The sequence below is a fragment of the Sander lucioperca genome, chromosome 19 (genome assembly GCF_008315115.2).
Source record: "Sander lucioperca isolate FBNREF2018 chromosome 19, SLUC_FBN_1.2, whole genome shotgun sequence".
NCBI classification, from domain to species: domain Eukaryota; kingdom Metazoa; phylum Chordata; class Actinopteri; order Perciformes; family Percidae; genus Sander; species Sander lucioperca.
The window spans coordinates 27,572,105-27,590,512 of record NC_050191.1 but is presented as its reverse complement, the minus strand read 5'-3'; the positions used below and the strand labels follow the sequence as shown (position 1 = coordinate 27,590,512).

General features: G+C 40.7%; 1 protein-coding gene across 1 annotated transcript in view; it reads left to right on the top strand.

The window, feature by feature from the left end:
* The window catches only part of ufl1 (UFM1-specific ligase 1), a 17,423-nt gene extending 275 nt beyond the window's left edge, over positions 1-17,148 (top strand). The window contains exons 3-20 of the mRNA XM_031285666.2: positions 1,160-1,305; positions 1,987-2,015; positions 2,139-2,236; positions 4,043-4,157; positions 4,941-5,071; positions 6,411-6,469; positions 6,556-6,702; positions 9,602-9,777; positions 9,879-10,058; positions 10,830-10,956; positions 11,238-11,360; positions 11,588-11,708; positions 11,790-11,956; positions 12,258-12,388; positions 13,273-13,353; positions 13,444-13,529; positions 14,865-15,045; positions 16,323-17,148. Of these exons, the coding sequence (XP_031141526.2) occupies positions 1,160-1,305; positions 1,987-2,015; positions 2,139-2,236; positions 4,043-4,157; positions 4,941-5,071; positions 6,411-6,469; positions 6,556-6,702; positions 9,602-9,777; positions 9,879-10,058; positions 10,830-10,956; positions 11,238-11,360; positions 11,588-11,708; positions 11,790-11,956; positions 12,258-12,388; positions 13,273-13,353; positions 13,444-13,529; positions 14,865-15,045; positions 16,323-16,547 (2,323 nt within the window). The 3' untranslated portion in view covers positions 16,548-17,148. The remainder of the gene's footprint in view (positions 1-1,159; positions 1,306-1,986; positions 2,016-2,138; positions 2,237-4,042; positions 4,158-4,940; positions 5,072-6,410; positions 6,470-6,555; positions 6,703-9,601; positions 9,778-9,878; positions 10,059-10,829; positions 10,957-11,237; positions 11,361-11,587; positions 11,709-11,789; positions 11,957-12,257; positions 12,389-13,272; positions 13,354-13,443; positions 13,530-14,864; positions 15,046-16,322) is intronic.
* The last annotated feature ends 1,260 nt before the right edge of the window (positions 17,149-18,408 follow it).

Genomic DNA, 18,408 nt, shown 5'->3' with positions numbered 1-18,408 from the left:
GCTACAAGCAGCTGTTAGCAGCGACGCTAATGTTAGCTAGCATTAAACTGTCATTTACAATTAACGCTGCTAAGCTAACTTTAGTTGATAATGTTCTCCTTTCTGTTAACAGCTGTCGTTAGCTTACAGTTAAACTGTATTCTCTTTGGTTGTATACATGTATACTTATGATATGAATGTTAACGTTATGTGAAATTAACATTTTCGTGTTGTTATATGTGCATTATCATACACGCCCAGGGACAGCAGATGGAAATTAGCATTGTGCAATTTAGTTAGATTTTCGTCTATTTGCCATACCTACATGGAAAGACTTACACAGTACAGTATAACAGAAGAACTGTAAGGCCAAAATGCATGTATGAAGCTTATTTTGAAATTATTTTAGTTTCGGAAAATGAGCTTATATAGCATGTGATCAAAACACAACCTACACTACAGCAGTTCAAACATGGGTCAAAATAGGTTTTTTGGTCCTCGTCCAAAGAGCCTCATATTTGAAAAATAGTAACTAATAATAATACATTTTATTTATATAGTGCTTTACGTGGTACTCAAAGACACTTTACAGTTAAACCAGCACATATAGCACATTAAAAAACAGATGATGCAATATAACCAGCACATAAAACAAAACAAACATATTAAAAGCAATTAAAAACAATAAAAGCAGTAACTATCAGGTGAGAAATGTAAGACTGATGTATGTGGAAAGGTAATCTGAAGAGGTGTGTTCTGAATGTGTCCAAGCGAGTACAGTCACGGATGTGTATGGGTAGGGAGTTCCAGAGGGAGGGGGCTGCGATGGTGAAAGCTCTGTCACCCCAGGTACGGTGCGTGGTCCTGAGTGGTGGGGAGGTCTGTGAGGTAGGAAGGAGCCTGGTTATGGAGGGCTTTGTGGGTGAGGAGGAGGACTTTAAACTGGATGTGTTGGGAAACAGGGAGCCAGTGGAGGTTCTGAAGGACATGCTTTACTTGTCAACAACACCTGTATAAAAGTTCAAGAACTCTGGGCCTAACTCTAATGGGAGCTAGGGAGTTTTCAGTATTTGGTATCACTGGTGTCACCTGGTGGATATTATCAGGGTAAAATAGATCAACAAATGAAATTAGTAGGGGAAAACGTCACTCTTGTAACATTGAACCTTTTTTTTATCAGGCTGTCTGAGAGGAATTGCATTGAAATTATTGCCAAACTGGTCCAAGACAAGAAGCTGGATGTGGTGCACACACTGGACGGAAAGGAGTACATAACGCCGGCCCAGATCAGCAGGGAGATCCGAGATGAGCTCTACGTCCATGGAGGTCAGTTCAACAACCAACATCAGACACAGGTCCGCCTGAGCAAGCTAAGAAAGACGCATATTCAGCGGTGGAAGAAGTATTCAGATCCTTTACTGAATACCACACTGTAAAAACTACTCTCTTATAGTAAAAGTGCTGCATTGTTGCATGTTACTTAAGTAAAGGAAAATGTAGTTAAAGTATTAAAAGTAAAGAAAGTATAAAGGATCCAACCAGTTGTGTGTTTAATGGTCTAATCATCTCAGCTGGACTTGTAGCCGTTATATTGTTGGCTAGTTTACTTTAGAATAATACATCAGATTTTATAAACTACATGTGTTTTGTGTGCAGGAATCTTAATGTGTAAAGTAACTAGTAACTAAAGATGTAACAGATGAATGTAGTGGAGTAAAAAGTACAGTATTTCTCTCTGAAATGTAGCGGATTAGAAGTAGAAAGTGGCATGAAAAGAAAAGACTCAAGTAAAGTACAAATACCTCAACATTTGGACTGAAGTACAGTACTGGAGTAAATGTACTTAGTTACATTCCACCACTGCACATGTAAAACATTCATATACTTTCTATGGGGTTAAATTACTTTCTCAGTAGCGTTACTCCATGTTGTCATACTTTACAAAAGTATTATTCAGTCATGAGACATGATAACCGTGATATCACATCCTGTCATTGGGTTTCACAGGGCGAATCAACATCGTTGATCTCCAGCAGGTGTGTATTAGCAAGTTGAAATGATGCTACCAAATGCCAACAGAAAGCCACAACGCTGAATTCATGTTATCTGTGGTTTACGAAAACTTCCTATGAATTATGTCTCGATCTTCTTTCTTTCAGATTCTCAACGTGGATTGGGTCCATGTTGAAAACAGAGCGAGTGACATTGCGAAATCTGATAAAGGGGTTCAACTTGTTCTGGGACAACTTATTAATGAGTGAGTATTAGGTGACACTTTTACCACACTAGTTCTGAAGCCCGAGGCAATGTTAGTCCGTCCGTCCTTAGTCTTGCATTGCCAGACCTTCCTCCACAGAGCTGCCAAGGAGGGTCTGGCTAGTCCACACAGCATTCTGGGATGGGAGAAAAACGTGCTCTGGTTTATTGGCATTAGGGCTGCAACTAACGATTATTTTCATAGTCGATTAATCTGTTGATTATTTTCTTGATTAATGGATTAGTTGTTTGGTCTCTAAAATGTTAGAAAACGGTGAAACATGTGGATCAGTGTTTCCCAAAGCCCAAGATGACATCCTCAAATGTCTTGTTTAGTCCTCAACTCAAAGATATTCAGATTGCTGTCACAGAGGAGAGAAGAAACTAGAACATATTCACATTTAACAAGCTGGAATCAAAGAATTTGTACTTTTGTCTTTAAAAAATGACTCAAACCGACTAATCAATTATCAAAATAGTTGGCGATTCATTTAAGAGTTGACAACTAATTGATTAATCAATTAATCTTTGCAGCTCTAATTGGCATTTCTTTAAACCAATCACAATCGTCTTGGGCGGTGCTAAGCTCCGGACGGAGCCACGGTGCCTCTGCTAAATAGTCTCAGGAAGGAACTTGTGTTGGTGGAACATGTGTACGTTCAAAAGTAGTTTTAGTCGTGCAACAGAAAACTCAGATTGGACAGATAGTCTAGCTAGCTGTCTGGATTTACCCTGCAGAGATCTGAGGAGCAGTTAACCATAGTCCTCACAAATCCACCAGAGGTTAGAACGCCAACACAGAGACAGAGGAAGGGGACGGACATCCGGCAGAAAATGAGGGACATCCGACGGAATATCCGGCGGCACCTGAGCAATCCCGGAAGTGGAACGTCGTGGATATAGACTAGTCTGTCCATAAAGCAGTCCAGGCTGCTCAGATGAATTCTTTATGATGACACTGAAGTGTTGAGCCTTGCTATGAAAAAACATTTGGTCTGTTTCCAGTTAATTAATAGATTTATCCATTAGGGGTGGGGGAAAAAATTGGAAATTGGATGTATTGTGATTATTTTTGCGACGTTTTTTTTTTTTTTTAAATCAATTCTTTTCACTAGAATCGATATTTTTAATTTATTTATTTTTCACCTACATATTTTCTATCTTGTACCACTGATGGCGATGACATCATATCCGTTTCCAGCTAAATGTGCATTCTTCTTAGAAAACAATTAGTTTTTTAAAATCTCTCAGGATATATTGTGTCCAGAAGTGTATTATTTAAATTCTGTTTTGGACGGAGAAGAAAATCCCAATACTCCTACTATTGAATCAATATACTTCTAGAATCGCGATAAATATCCAATCGGCACCCATGTATCATGAAAGATACAAATAGCTTACTCACTCGTTGTCTATGTTTGCCATATTAATGGGAGGAATGGTGTTGCTTATAACTGTAAACGTTAATCCTTCTGAATTTCTTTTACATGTCAGGCTGATCATTTGTGATGTAAATTGGAGGCCGTATTGCAAAAATGGTCGGCTTCACTGCTGAACAGCCAATTCAAATAATAATCAGTTGAAAATAAGTCATCTATGCTTCTTACTATCAGGCTTTGGAGTCACTTGCAGACAGTTTGAGAAACACTGCTTTACAGCACATACTAAATCAACGACTTAATCCTTTTCAGGGAAACAATCCGGATCTAAACTGACGTTTAAAACCCAGTTCTGAAATAAAAAGGCAAGAAGCTAAATTAAAAACATATGCTGAGAACAATGTTGATGAACTCTGTCCTGTCTGTAGCACGTACCTGGACCGCTTGGCTGAGGAGGTGAATGACAAGCTGCAGGAAGCTGGCCTGATCAGTATTGCAGAACTGTGTAAGAACTACGACCTCCCGGGAGATTTCTTATCTGAGGTGAGTCTTTACCCGCGTGTGTTTATCACGAGAAAGTAGGCAGTAAATTGGTTCACGTTTGTATTTAGATTGGTTGATTCCTCTTGGCAGTCTTCAACGGCCGCCACTTCTTTTTATATGTTGTTGCTGCTGACTTCACTGTGATAAACATGATCACTTGTTACTCAGTTGCACAAAGGAATTAAAGCTGGTGATTGCCGGGTGACACTACCTGTTAACATATGTTTGTCCCGGTGGCTTTGAGAGACTTTGATAGATACTGCATGAACATCTGGTGCAAAGACTGAGAGTACTAACATCAGGCTGGGAACCATGATGTAAATCAGACATATGATGGCAACAATAATAAGTTATAGTGTATTTAGCATCTTGGTGATTCTTATACGATAGAAAGAATAATTTTCTTCACCTGGTATTAATATGTGATCTGTATCTGGATAATGGCTACTGTTCACAGGGTTTTGCATTACACCTGATATTGATAAGCAATCTTGTTTCCCACTGCATTGTAACTTGATCTAGTTATGCAAATGATGTAGATGGAGCTGGTAGACAACAAACATGGTGCATCCCATGCCAAGGCCAGCGATCAGGCCCCCAGGCTCTGTGCCATAGCGGCCAAACAGTCAAATTGCAATTCCGAAAACAATTGTTACGTGATGCCACAGAGCCCGAAAAGATTGCTTCCCCATAGACTTACATGCCTAAAGAGACGTCTGTTATTTAGTGAATACATATTTTTTTTGGATTGATGATAAATGTGTGTATTCTAATATCTCTCAGGAGCTGACCAAGCGTTTTGGGAAGCTAATCCGAGGAGAAATGGACCAGTACAACAGGGGGGTTATATTTACTCCAGCTTTTGTTGCCCGTCACAAAGCCAGGATACGAGGGCTTTTCAGCGCCATCACGAGGTAAACATTGCTCATATATTTAACACATTGGGCCTCATGCAACAGAACACTCGTACAAACACATCTGTGGCAATATGTTTTTAGAAGGAAAAGTTCGCACAACAGCTTAATGCTCCAGAAAAATGCTTTAATAGTGCAAATAAGGTACACAATGTTTTGGCCTACAAGTTGGCCTTCCTCAGGTGTATTTGAATATTATTTATGAGAGTCTGTTAGTCTGAAACAACTACAAGCATTCATTGTACAGTGTAACAGTGAGGTCATTATTTTGTCATCTTAATCGTCCAATCTGAATAGCATCAGTATGTACATCTGTCTGAATAGTAGGGCTGCACAATAATTGCGATTATTTTGACTGATATTGTGATTGCGATTGCATTTTTGTATCGTTATTCTCATTTTCATTGAAAAATATATTTAAAAAATAATGCTTATAATGTGATTTTTTTTTTTTTTTTTTTTTTTTTTTTGCGAGGATCTGTACCAAACAAAGATTTCTTCTTTAGTCTGTAGGATAGGATCTGTAGGCCGGGATGTCTCTACAGCACTACAATACCTTATTTTAGAATGGTTTAACACATATTTTGCCTTTAACAAATATTGTGCCCCCCTCCGATTAGGATATTGCACTACTTCATATTGCGATTTCGATAAAATTGCGATTAATTGTGCAGCCCTACTGAATAGTACTTTAATGTTTATTTTGGGTGGGTTTGGTTCCTACCCGCGGCCCTTTGCTCCATTTCACTCCCCCTCTCTCTTCTGTTCCATGTCTCAGGCTGCCCTGTCTAATAAAGGCCTAAAATGACCACTAAAAAAGAATAATACTGTATGTGGTCAACACCTGTATTAATATTTTCTAATTTGAATACTAACACTAACTTGACTGTTTTTTTCTGAGCCCAGGACCCAAAGCTCAGCAGTGGGACATTCTTCTTTTTATTCTTGGTTACATTTCTGGGAATAAAATTAAATTTAAAATTATGCTTGTCGCCCCATTTCTATTTCTATTTTCTATTTCTTTAGTTTTTCGCACAAAAAAAACAATAAAATAAAATATAAGAACACAATAAGTGCGTAGCAACACACCAAAAGGAAAAACAATAACTATAAAGTGTTACAAACAATATGTTCAATCTGTCCGAAAAGGAGGAGGAGCTTGTTATTTTCCCACCCCTCATTCAACTTTAAATAGTTCCTGTGTGTATATAGATAGATATATGGATGGATGGATGGATGGATGGATGTATAAGAAAATGAAAATGAGGCCTGATGTCCTTCTTAATTGTATTGTGTTGTATTTGACACTAAATGCCCTCGTGTTTACTTTCTTGTGCAGGCCGACACCTGTCAGCAGCATGATTGGAACATTTGGATTTCAGGAGCATCTTCTGTACTGTAAGGAGAGACGTATGACAGTTGTTTATTCGATTGGTTGAGGCGTGCCTCTGTGTTGATATCGTGATGGCTTTTGTCGTTGCCAGCCGTCCTGGAGGAGTTGGTGAATACTGGACGCCTGAAGGGAAGCGTGGTTGGAGGGCGGCAGGACAAAGCCGTCTACATCCCCGATATTTATGCCAAAACGCAGAATGCCTGGGTGGACTCTTTCCTCCAGCAGAACGGATATCTAGGTAGGGGTTTCAAATTATTATTATTATTATTATTATTACTATTATTATTATTTGCATATTTCTGATGCATCCTGTTTTCTTGTTTCAGCTTTAAACCTCTGACTGTGTAGGCACTTTTACAATCCCATCACAATACAAAATGTTTCTCCCCACAGCTCTGAATAAAGGGATATCCCTACACTGTTTTAATCTCTCAATATAAAAGATGAACAGTAGAGGGCAGTAACGACAAAATAACAACACTAAACCTGCATTGTTTAAAAGATGTCAGTGGTGTTCAATCCCTGCACCATTTCAGCAGACAGTTTTAAGATTCTTTATAAAATTAGAAGATCTTTTAATGAATTTAAATGTGATTATGGATAACAAGCATGTTTCTACACTCTTTAATGGTAACCTGGAGGAAAACAAGTGAGATGTTGAGCACGAGCGGTGAGCATGTGAATGTTTTTCCATGAGCAGTGGAAAGTGAGTTTTCTTTTTTGAATTCATTTATTTTCAACACTTATTTTTCATTCATAACGTTGACACTTGAATTTTAAATCAACATGTAGAGTAGGATTCCAGCGGCGGCTGCGTAGGATTGTTTCCAACTTGTGTGATACAAACATTTCCAATTAGACTCTAGAGACTCTAGAGCAGTGATGTTCAACAGGGAGTCCGGGATCCCTAGGGGGTCCTCAGAGTCAATGCAGGGGGGGCCTCTAAATTCTAGTTAATTTTTGAAAGTTTTTAAAAACATTAAAAGGTCTTAACATGAATCCAACATACAGTGGTGCTCATAAGTTTACATACCCATGCTAAAGTTGACTAAAAAGAGGAATAAAAAAAACATCTTTTGGAAATTGATCTTAATGCCTTAATTAAAAAAAATAGGAAAAATCCAACCTTTAAGGACACTAATTCTCTTTGTGAATGAATAATGTATAGTAAATAAATAAATGTTAAAATATGGTGCATAAGTAAATAGAGGCAGGCAGATTTTTATTTTGAAAGGCCAGTTATTTCATGGATCCAGGATACTATGCATCCTGATAAAGTTCCCTTGGTCCCACATCATCACATACCCTTCACCATACCCCACATCATCACATACCCTTCACCATACCCCCACATCATCACATACCCTTCACCATACCCCACATCATCACATACCCTTCACCATACCCCCACATCATCACATACCCTTCACCATACCCCCACATCATCACATACCCTTCACCATACCCCACATCATCACATACCCTTCACCATACCCCCACATCATCACATACCCTTCACCATACCTAGAGATTGACATGGTTTTATTTCAGTTAGCCTAATAGCTGGTTTGATTTGTATTTAGAGATGATTTTATGGAAAGTACCCCATGCCAATCTCTAGGTATGGTGAAGGGTATGTGATGATGTGGGGTATGGTGAAGGGTATGTGATGATGTGGGTTATGGTGAAGGGTATGTGATGATGTGGGGTATGGTGAAGGGTATGTGATGATGTGGGTTATGGTGAAGGGTATGTGATGATGTGGGGTATGGTGAAGGGTATGTGATGATGTGGGGGTATGGTGAAGGGTATGTGATGATGTGGGGGCCAAGGGAACTTTATCAGGATGCATAGTATCCTGGATCCATAAAATAACTGGCGTTTAAAAGTAAAAATCTGCCTGCCTCTATGGGAATTTAACATAGGGGTGTACTCACTTATGCCCCCTGTATTTTAAGGAAGAACATTTATTTATTTACGATACATCATTCATTAACAAAGAAAATTGGTGTCCAAAAGGTTGGATTTTCCCTAATTTTTTTAATTAAGGGATTAAGATCAATTTTATCAAAAGATGTTTTTTTTATTCCTCTTTTTAGTAATCTTTAGCATGGGTGTGTAAACTTATGAGCACCACTATATTAGCAAATATAAATCCCCACTGCTTACTGGCCTATAGGTAAGGTAGTCACTAAGGCCACACACAGATCCAGTTCATCCTAAGGGTTCACTGTGGCACAGGTATGTTTAACATTAAAACAGGATTTATTAAATCATGCCAACAATTATTATGTATTTGAATAGTTTAGTATTATATGCAAAAAATGTATGTATAAATACTTTAGGAGCCCTACATGTTATTGTAGGCTCAGTTTAATATGCAACTTCATTTTATATAATATATGTAGTAGGGGGGTCCCTGCTCTGTCTCTCTTTCTGTTAAGGGTCCTTGGCTTAAAAAAACGTTGAAGACCCCTGATTTAGAGTGTTGAAAAGTCCAAAAGTCAGGATTTATTTAGAGAAGAAAATCATTTCCCAAATTCACAACATGCTTTTTTATCTAACGACAAATTCTGCCTCAATCCATAGTTGTTGGCGTTTAGCCTTTGAAAAACGAAATGTTCACTGCTCTCCCGCTGCCACATAAAGAGAGGCCCCACCAGTGTTGACCAAGAGCACCGTAAATGACATTTCTACAACCACACAATATAACACATCTATTTCAGCTCTTAAACTTTTACAGTTTACAACTCATTTGATCCCAAAAAAATATTCAAATTGAGGATTTTGTTAGAGAATTTTGAAATATAAATATATTAAATATATTGTAAATATATTGAAATATAAATATATTAAATATATTGTAAATATATTAAAATATAAATATCTGTTTTTATAAAAAAAAAGAAAAAAAAAGATGACCACAAACATTCAAAGCTTCTTTGGAAAACCTCAATAGAAATGGGTATAGGCCTAGTTCAGGGAGACTTCTGAGTCTTAAATCACGGGGAGGCAGCAGAACGTTATGTGGAGGCTTTATTGTCTGAGTCTCTGTGTGTGCACCTGGGGGTTGGAGTAGCAGGGGGATGTGTATGCATTGCAGTCTAAATGAAAGTAATGACGTCTTGCTTCCACAGAGTTTGATGCGTTGGTCAGACTGGGGATCCCAGACCCCTCCAGCTACATCAAGAAGCGCTTCAAGTCCAACAAGCTGCTGTTCCTCCGAGCCGCCTGCGTGGGTCAGGCTCTGGTGGACCAGGTGGAGGCCTCTGTCGAGGAAGCTGTCAACTCCGCCACATGGACCGACATTCAGGTGCTCGCACAGCTCTGCCTTGACCTGAGGCACTATAAATGGGGAAAATGTTACATATATATATATATATTACTTCTGTTTTTCACTCTGGCTGTTTTTAGCCCATTCTGCCCAGCTGCCTGTCAATGGAAGACATCGGGATGCTGATCAGCCAGGCTATGAGGAACACCAACGTCCAGTCCTCCGCCAGAGTGCTGGGAGACACGGTCGTCGTCAGCGAGAAGTTCCTCAGCAACTGCCTCTCTTTGTTTGACGACGCCATGCAGCAGAAAGCTCAGAAGGTACAATTCACTTCAATTTTATTTATAGTGTCAAATTATAACAGGAGTTATCTCAGGACACACAGATAGAGTAGGTCTAGACCAGCGATTCCCAATCCCCGGTCCCCGGACTGGTGCCCGTCCGTGCACCCGTTAGTACCGGGCCTTGAAATATTTCCAGAATAATGGTCTTTTTTAAGGTTTTAGGTTTCTTTTCCTATGGTAATTGTCTTTTTAAAATGCTTTAAGTGCTAAAACAGTCGTGTTTTTTTTATCCAAAACATAAATAATAAATAGCCTAGATAGATCAAAACGTCTTTCTTTGAGCGGCAGCGTTGTGATTGCTTAGCGGCTCTTTGGTTCTGGACGTATGAGTCTGACCGGACCGCGGTGCGCTGCACGTGAAGGGGCAGTACTGTAGATTAAGCACTGTGTAAACAGTAACAGTCAATGTTAACAAAAAAACGATGCAACTTGACATTGAGGCATTCAAATTGACAACCGGTCCCTGGCATCAAAAAGGTTGGGAACCCCTGGTCTAGATCACACTCTATAATTTACAAAGACCCAACAGTTCCCCGCTAAGAGCAAGCATTTGGTGCGACAGTGGCGAGAAAAACTTCCTTTAAACAGGCAGAAACCTCAGGCAGACCCAGGCAGCACCACCTTTGTACAGCCTCCTTTGTCACACATCACATCTCCAGAGAAACCTCCTGTGTGGAGTCCATTAGTAAGAATGAAGTCTAAAACACTTTGAAAGTACAGTGTTTTTTTATTTTCTGTGGCTCTCAGGAAGTCAAGAACAATCCAGTGTTTCTCATAACTGAAGACGACCTGAAGCAAGCATCCATGCTGACGGAGAGCTCAGCAACTTCTAAAAAGGAAAAGAGAGAAGCAGAGCGCAGGAAGAAGGCTACAGGTTGGCATTTCTGCAAGTGGAATAAGCGTGTCGGGGCACCTCGTCTGAGTCACGTGCACGATTAACAGTAGAGGGCAGTAATGCCAAAATAACAACTTTAACAGAGATGTAAACTAAACCTGCATTGTTTAAAATGTTTCAGTGGTGTTCAATCCCTGCACCATTTCAGCAGACAGTCCTTAGATTATTTTTGAAAGGATGCATACCTTCAGCTCATCTGTGATATGTGAAGAAGTGTATTTGTTGTTTGATTAGATATCTGTTAACTGCTTGTCTCCCAGAGGGCAGTGGCAGTGTGAAATCAGGTGGAGGAGGCAACGCCCGAGAGATCCGGATTCGTAAAACCAAGAAGAAAGGGAGGAAAGATGAGGACAGCGATGAGGAAACCGGACCGTCACAGCAAAGTACAGTCACAGCCACCGAGCTCTTCTATCTTCACTGGGACGTCATGTCTCCATATGCACATTAGCCCTGTTCAGTGAGGCATTTTACTCTTAACAGGAGCGTTATGGCTGGTTGGCAAGAAATCCCTCCCCTGGGTTGTTAAGCTGTATTTTATTTTTTTATGGAAGACAAAGGTAACCGTAGTATCCCTGTGAGACTAATTAGCATGTGTTTTACCTTTGCCAAGATCGCAGTAAACAGACTGCAGCCCCTTTCATGGCCCAGGAAGAGATCGTAGCCGTTTTAGAGGAGAGAGTGAGCGACTGCCCCGAAGAAATCCTCTCAGAGCTGGCCGAGCATTTAGTGAGGTAACGCACAGGTTTTTGTCTGAAGTCTTAGTTTTCTCTGCTCACACTTGGCAACAATAAGTCGGTTCTGTCACTCTGCAGGCCTCTTAATAACGCCTACCAGGAGGTGCTGCGGACAGTGTTCATGTCCTCCACCAGCTCTCCATCAAGGGCCAACAAGAAGAAGAGCATGAAGGATCTACAGGAGGAGATCTCCAGCCTGTACAACAACATCCGACTCTTTGAAAAGGGCTGCAAGTTCTTCTCTGGTAAATCCTGCTCAGGTCACTCATCACAAATGATCGCTACGCAATACATATATAGTAGGATTGGGCATCGAGAATCGTTTAAAAAATTACGATTTCCAATGGAATCGTTTTTGGGGTTCTGGGTTCTTTACATTGTTGGTGGAGAATATCACCACTCAGAAGCTTTTAGGCATTTTTCTGTTGTTTGCTAGCAGACAGAATTAACGAGGAGGCATCTTTTTTTGTATTACCCACCGCCCTGGTGTGGTAGAACATGGAACATAACACCACCTTACTATATGGCCATTATTTAATCCCGCAGATGATACCCAGGTGCACATTGCCAAGCACATCCTGAAGACCCTGTGCTCAGATGTCACCAACATCCTGGTCAACTTCCTGGCTGCTGACCTGATGATGTCAGTGGAGAACCCCAGCACCATCACCAACGAGGTCACAAACACTTCCTGTCTTTATGCAAATTAATAATATCGAATGTCTGGCATTTACGTGCATCTGCATCATCATAGCGATGTTTTGATAGCGTTGTTGTCTTATCATACCTGCAAACTAGACGCTTTTTGGCGAAAATCGCCGTTTTCAATGGGAAAATGTCATCCACGTGAGTCGTGTAGATCCGAAGAGTTTTTATTTGGGGGGAGGGGGGGTGTGCAATTTCCCATAAACGTGAGTTTCAAGAACCTACTGCGGTCTTCTTCACAATAAAACATCTTTGGTGATACGCCACGCCAGTCATTTGACCAATCCCAATCCCTGACATTAGTTTTGAGGTAAGTGCTGTTAACTGCTAACAATATAAGTGTTTTCGCTAACGTTGTTTTTAACATGTTTAACGTTATAATGGAAAGCAAGCTTGTCGGCTTGTCAGCTGAGATCAGTGAATTGTGTTGTTAGCCTACAATGTTAGTTTAATGTGAATGCTAATACGGCACCGGTGCCTTAACAACCGGTATCTACCGGACCGAATTGCAACGCGGATTTCGGTGCCTCTTAAATGCCTGCACTTCTCTCTGATGCTCCGAAACGGACGTTAGAGGCAACCTTTTTCAGGCTCTTTTTGAGTTTGATGGAAACACACTTTCACCTGAGGCTTTGTTCGCATTCATTTTTTTAGGGAACTTCCGATAATTCTATAAGCGGATGAAAACATAGCTTCTCTCAGTAGCCTTACATTATGGGATTCAGCTGCAGAGACCAAGAGCTGAGATCCCATTCAAATGGAGTTAACTAGGAACGTGTGCAGTCTGTTTGAAATGCACCGTACGACTTGTTAGAGTTTGGACTTGATCGTGAGTGTCTCTGATGTGTTGCCTCAGGTCAGAGTGAAGATTTTGGGCAAACTGTCGGAGGAGACTAAAGGGCCTCTCATGAAGCTGCACAACTGCCTGAACGGCAAAGTGAGTATGTTTCCTGTCGGTTACATCATCAGCTGGTCGCTTTAACTGGAAGGATCAAACTGAAATAGAGTGGTGGCGCCTTGTTCCCAGACTATTGAAGACTTCCTGACCAACATAGAGATCTGTGCAGAGGTGTGTGGCTTCATGCTGAAGAAGGCAGACAAGAAAAAGGAGAGGTAATGGAAGTTCATTTTCTTGTGGACGTTTTCTTTTTACTTTGAGGGCGCTATTTTAACAATCTACAGTAGGTGTGTTTAGGGTGTGTCCAAATCCACTTTTGCTAGTTTGACGGCGGAAAAAAGGGTCCGTGCACCGGGCGCATGGTTCTAAAGGGTTGTACTTAGTGTCTTCATTAATCATAGGTGTGTTTTGGGCGTAACATGCAATAAACCAATCAGAGATCATCTCCCATTCCCTTTTAAAGCCAGGCGCGTTTGGACCTTGGAGCATTGCTGTTATGATGGAGGATTTGCTGAGCAGGAAGGACAGATGTTCAGGAGAAGAAAGTGATCTGCTCTTGCGATCATATCATAATACTATTTCACATTGTAATATTTTTATTTGTAATCTTCTGCATGTGTGTGTGCTGCTGTGCGTCCCTGTGTGTGTAACAAGCATAGTGTGTGCACACTGTGCACGAGTCTAGGAGCATTTTACTAATGCTCTGTTAAAATAACAATGAAATGCTGCGTTATTGACTTTAGACCAGGTTTTTGTTGGTCAATGGCGTGATCACTTCCCGCTGCCTCAAGATAGCAACACTCCCAGAATGCACCTGAACACACCTCCCTGTAAGACCAGCACGCCCAGAATGCACCTGAACACACCTCCCTGTAAGACCAGCACGCCCAGAATGCACCTGAACACACCTCCCTGTAAGACCAGCACGCCCATGGGCCACAGATGGGTGCAGGTGCATTTCCTATTTAAACAACGCGGGCGCTGGACGGGAAACTGACAACTGGGTCGGTCTGAAACTAGCAAAGACACTTGGGTCGGGCTTTGTGCTGCGCCCAGTACAGGATAGGACCCTTTGTATTTAATCAGTAGGGCTGTAAATCACACGATACAATATTATATTGATTATTTGGACACCGCTACAATATTTACTGATGCCACCATACGATGTTGATTCAATTCAATTCAGCGGCCTGTGACCGATACATAAGCCCATTTAACACAGTCAGTTATATTTGCATCAACTCACAAAAAGCAACGGAAATATGATTTGACAATTTCATTATTAAGCTCTTCCAGACATTCCAGACAACCTTCATCCTGGACTTCATCTGCCCATCGTACATACTATATATTTCTTTGCATTCTGCACTAAACCCATTCAGCCTCTTTTCTTTCTACAGCTTTTTTCTATATATTTGTTTCTGTTTCTGTATTCATTGTTTATTTTTCATTAATGTTTAATATGTTTGTTTGTGTATGTATGCACCGATCACCAAGGCAAATGTCACGTACTGTAGCAATAAACTCCTTTGTGATTGGGCTTGGTCCAGACAGGCCCTGTTTGTGCACCGCCAGGCTCTCAGTGAGCAGCTGAAGGAGACCGAGGACCCTGCTCTGGTGCTCCACCTGGCCAGCGTGCTGCTGTTTCAGGGCAGCACCCACAGCATGCTGCACGCTCCGGGGCGCTGCGTGCCTCAGATCATCGGCACCCTCACTGGCCGAATACCCACAGTATGTCTGACACTCACTCAGTAATGTGGCTAAAAGCTCTGTTTGCTGATCAATGTTAGGGGTGCCACACAATATTATAAAGATTCTTTGGACAACGATACGTTACTTGCTAATTTCTTAACCTCTGTCACGTTACGATTTTGATTCAATCGTATCGTTTCAATCGTTCAATTGATTCACACTAACATTTATAGCAACTCAAAAAATGCAAGTAAAATATGATTTGACAGTATTACTGAGCTCTTCCAGACATATAAATTAAAAACAAACTGTTCTTTTTAATAAAAAGAATAAATATAAAGTGGGAATCTAAAATAAAGGGGCATCTTACAGATCATATGTATCGATATTTTCACTTTGCATTGATAATATTGGATCGTTGATCTTTGAATGGATGTATCGATCCAGATCCTGTTACCATGCAGGGTTTCCGCGGGGTCTTAAAAAGTCTTAAAATTTAAAAATCTAAATTTTAGGACTTAAAAAGTCTTAAATTCCTGAAGAATGGTGTTGTAGGTCTTAAATAGTTTTTATTTTAATTTTATTTAATTATCTCATTGAAATGCTCCCGCAGCAGTTATTCTGTGGTGTTGTAGTTCTTTTTTTCGCTACTCCAAATATAATTCGCTGCATTAGGACTACAAATGCCCCCCCAACTGCTCACTCTGACATCTGTCCATTTGTGCATGTATAGGTCCTGAACATGTGTGTGTATTTTTTATTTCCTGTGTGTAGTGTGTTTGAACAACAGAGTGAATACATTGAATTAAATTTCCCCAATGGGGATCAATAAAAAGTATAAATTATTATTTTATTAAGTTACTGATCAACAACCCAGTCAGCCACTCCCAACTGTAATATGGTCTTTTTTTTGATCCATTTCAACACTTCATCCCAGTTCAGAGGGAAGATTTTTCAGATGCAGAAAACATCCAACTAATTTAGGCAAATAAGGTGTAATGCACACATCTCAGTTGGGAGTATGTATAGGTACTACATACTTTGACCTTAGAGACAGGTGTGAATTTCCATAAAGACCTCCAACAGTGCAGCTCTAGCTCAGTTCTAAGAGACATGTTTATTTGTGCTTCAGTGTGGTCTAAATGCTTCAGCAAATGTTGGCAACACACTGCTTCGTCTCAGGATTGTTTACATCCAGTCTTCCGACTCAGCAGCTGTCGGTAACCATCTGCTGCCGTGTCTGTTTGTGTGGTGAGTTAAAGGGTTAAATGCTAAGGTGCTGAAATATTTGCGTGCGTCGCTGCCTGTCGTTGCAGGAGCAGCAGCAGCTGCTGTCTGCGTACCAGAGCCTGGTGGTGAAGCAGCTGGTGAGCCAGAGTCAGAGCAGGAAGCAGGTGGAGGCGGAGGGCGAGGCGGAGGGCGAGGGCGAGGCAGAGCAGGACGACGAGGCGCAGAGCATCCGCACACAGCTCACGGCCCTGACTCCACAGGTCAAGGACCTGATACTGTCCCAGAAGAAGACGTCTGTCACAGAGGACTGAACCCATTTCAAAGATTAGAGGAATGAATGTTGGAACTGATGGATGATTAACAGGGTTTCCCCCAGAAAAGTCGGTAGGCCCCGGTTGCAAGTGTCTTTTTTTGATGAGGGCCCAGACTGATGGCAGCATTAACATAGAGCCCAATAGTTTCTGTGATAACAGAATCGCAAAATTAAGAATTTAGAAAGCTATAAGACAGATTCCATAGGGCTCTACATTAAGTCAGTGCTTAAAGCTAACTGTAGGTTTGAAAAAATATGACTACGTCTAAGTTTACAACCGAGCCCGCCCTTCTGTAACTGTAGTTTAAAAAATGTCTTAAAAATACATGAATAATTCCCAGTGGCTTAGGCCCGGTGGGGGGCAGCTTAGGCCCGGTGGGCCACCATCCACAATCTTTGTATGGTCTTACATGTTCAGATGAATACTTCTAACCCTGCTAGATCAGCTGGCAATACTGTGATGTAACCATGTGGACATCGTTCTAAATTATTAAAGGAAATTCCTGTGTGGGATGTCTCCCTGTAAACCCAATTAACATGAAAGTCCTCAATGAGGTTCTGATTTTCATGCGTTCATTAAAGCTCTTCTCTTCCTCATGTGTTTGAGGTATTTATTTGTTCATTAAGGTGGACGAGTTATCGGATGAGAAACCTGAATGTTTTCCTCAACCTGGTTTCATCAGCAGCAGGCAGACACGCTCCGGTGCTGCCAGTGGGTTTATCAGATGCAGACAGACAAAGTTAGCAACTAGCTCAGGGGGGTCAAACTCAACTTCACTAAGGGCCACACTGGAAAATGAGAATCACATCAAAGGGCCACCATGTAGAGTTTATTTAACCAAAAAAGTCAAATATCTTTGTATTATTGCTTGTATCTAATAGCCTTCTCACCTACAGTTTTGGTCAGTAGAAGAGTTCCTTAGCCATCAGAGAGTTTAGCGAATCAAGCTAAACTGTTTCATAGGCCTGAATTTGCAAACTGACCGGCTGTGTGGGAATTTGAGTGTCAAAGTCGGCATATCTGCCAAACTCTGCTTTGAGTGTCGCGTAATTGCAGTTTGAAGAACAGTTTCTCATTTTTTTGGTTTGGCGCACATCTAGGGAGGCCAAAATGTGTTATGAACCTCAATTGATGCGGGCCGGATCAAAATTTCAAGGGGCAGGACTAGAGCCTTGAGTTTGACACATGTAAACGAGCTTGTCAACATAGTGGAGCATTTGGCAGCTTTTTCTCAGGAGACCTCAAACCGCTAAAAGGAGAACAAATATTGGACTAGCACTTGTGAGGTGGCCACATACAGGACTCTAAATGAACGATAATGTTGCTCTGTGTGTCGGGAGAGGGAAACGATCTGGCTCAAGACACAGTGATCAAAAAAACACGTGCTTGATTTGAAGTCAAGTCAACTTTATTTATATAGCACATGTAGGACAACATAAGGTGATCCAGAGTGCTTTACAACCAAGGCAGATGGTCTGAAATCTGCCTCCAAAGACATAGATACAGAGTACATGGCAAATAGGGCTGGCAAAGTGGCATGGCAAAGTAACGTTTTCTGTTGTCATCGCAATATCAACTGGCGCAAAATATCACGAAAAGAGATTTTTTTTGTTAGTTGAGAGAACATAACAGTAAAACACTGCACTCTAAAATGTAACTGTCATTCTTTTTTTAGTGCTGCCTTTTATGTTCAGTTCAGTGTTCTATTTGTTCAATACAAGAACGATTTTCTTTCATTTGTTTTAAATTCAACAAGCAGTTTGTTGTATTTAAGCAGAATACTGAAAGCAGCAGAACTGAGTACATTTTAGTATCTGTTTAGTATCACAAGTAATATTGTTATCGCAATATTCAACGT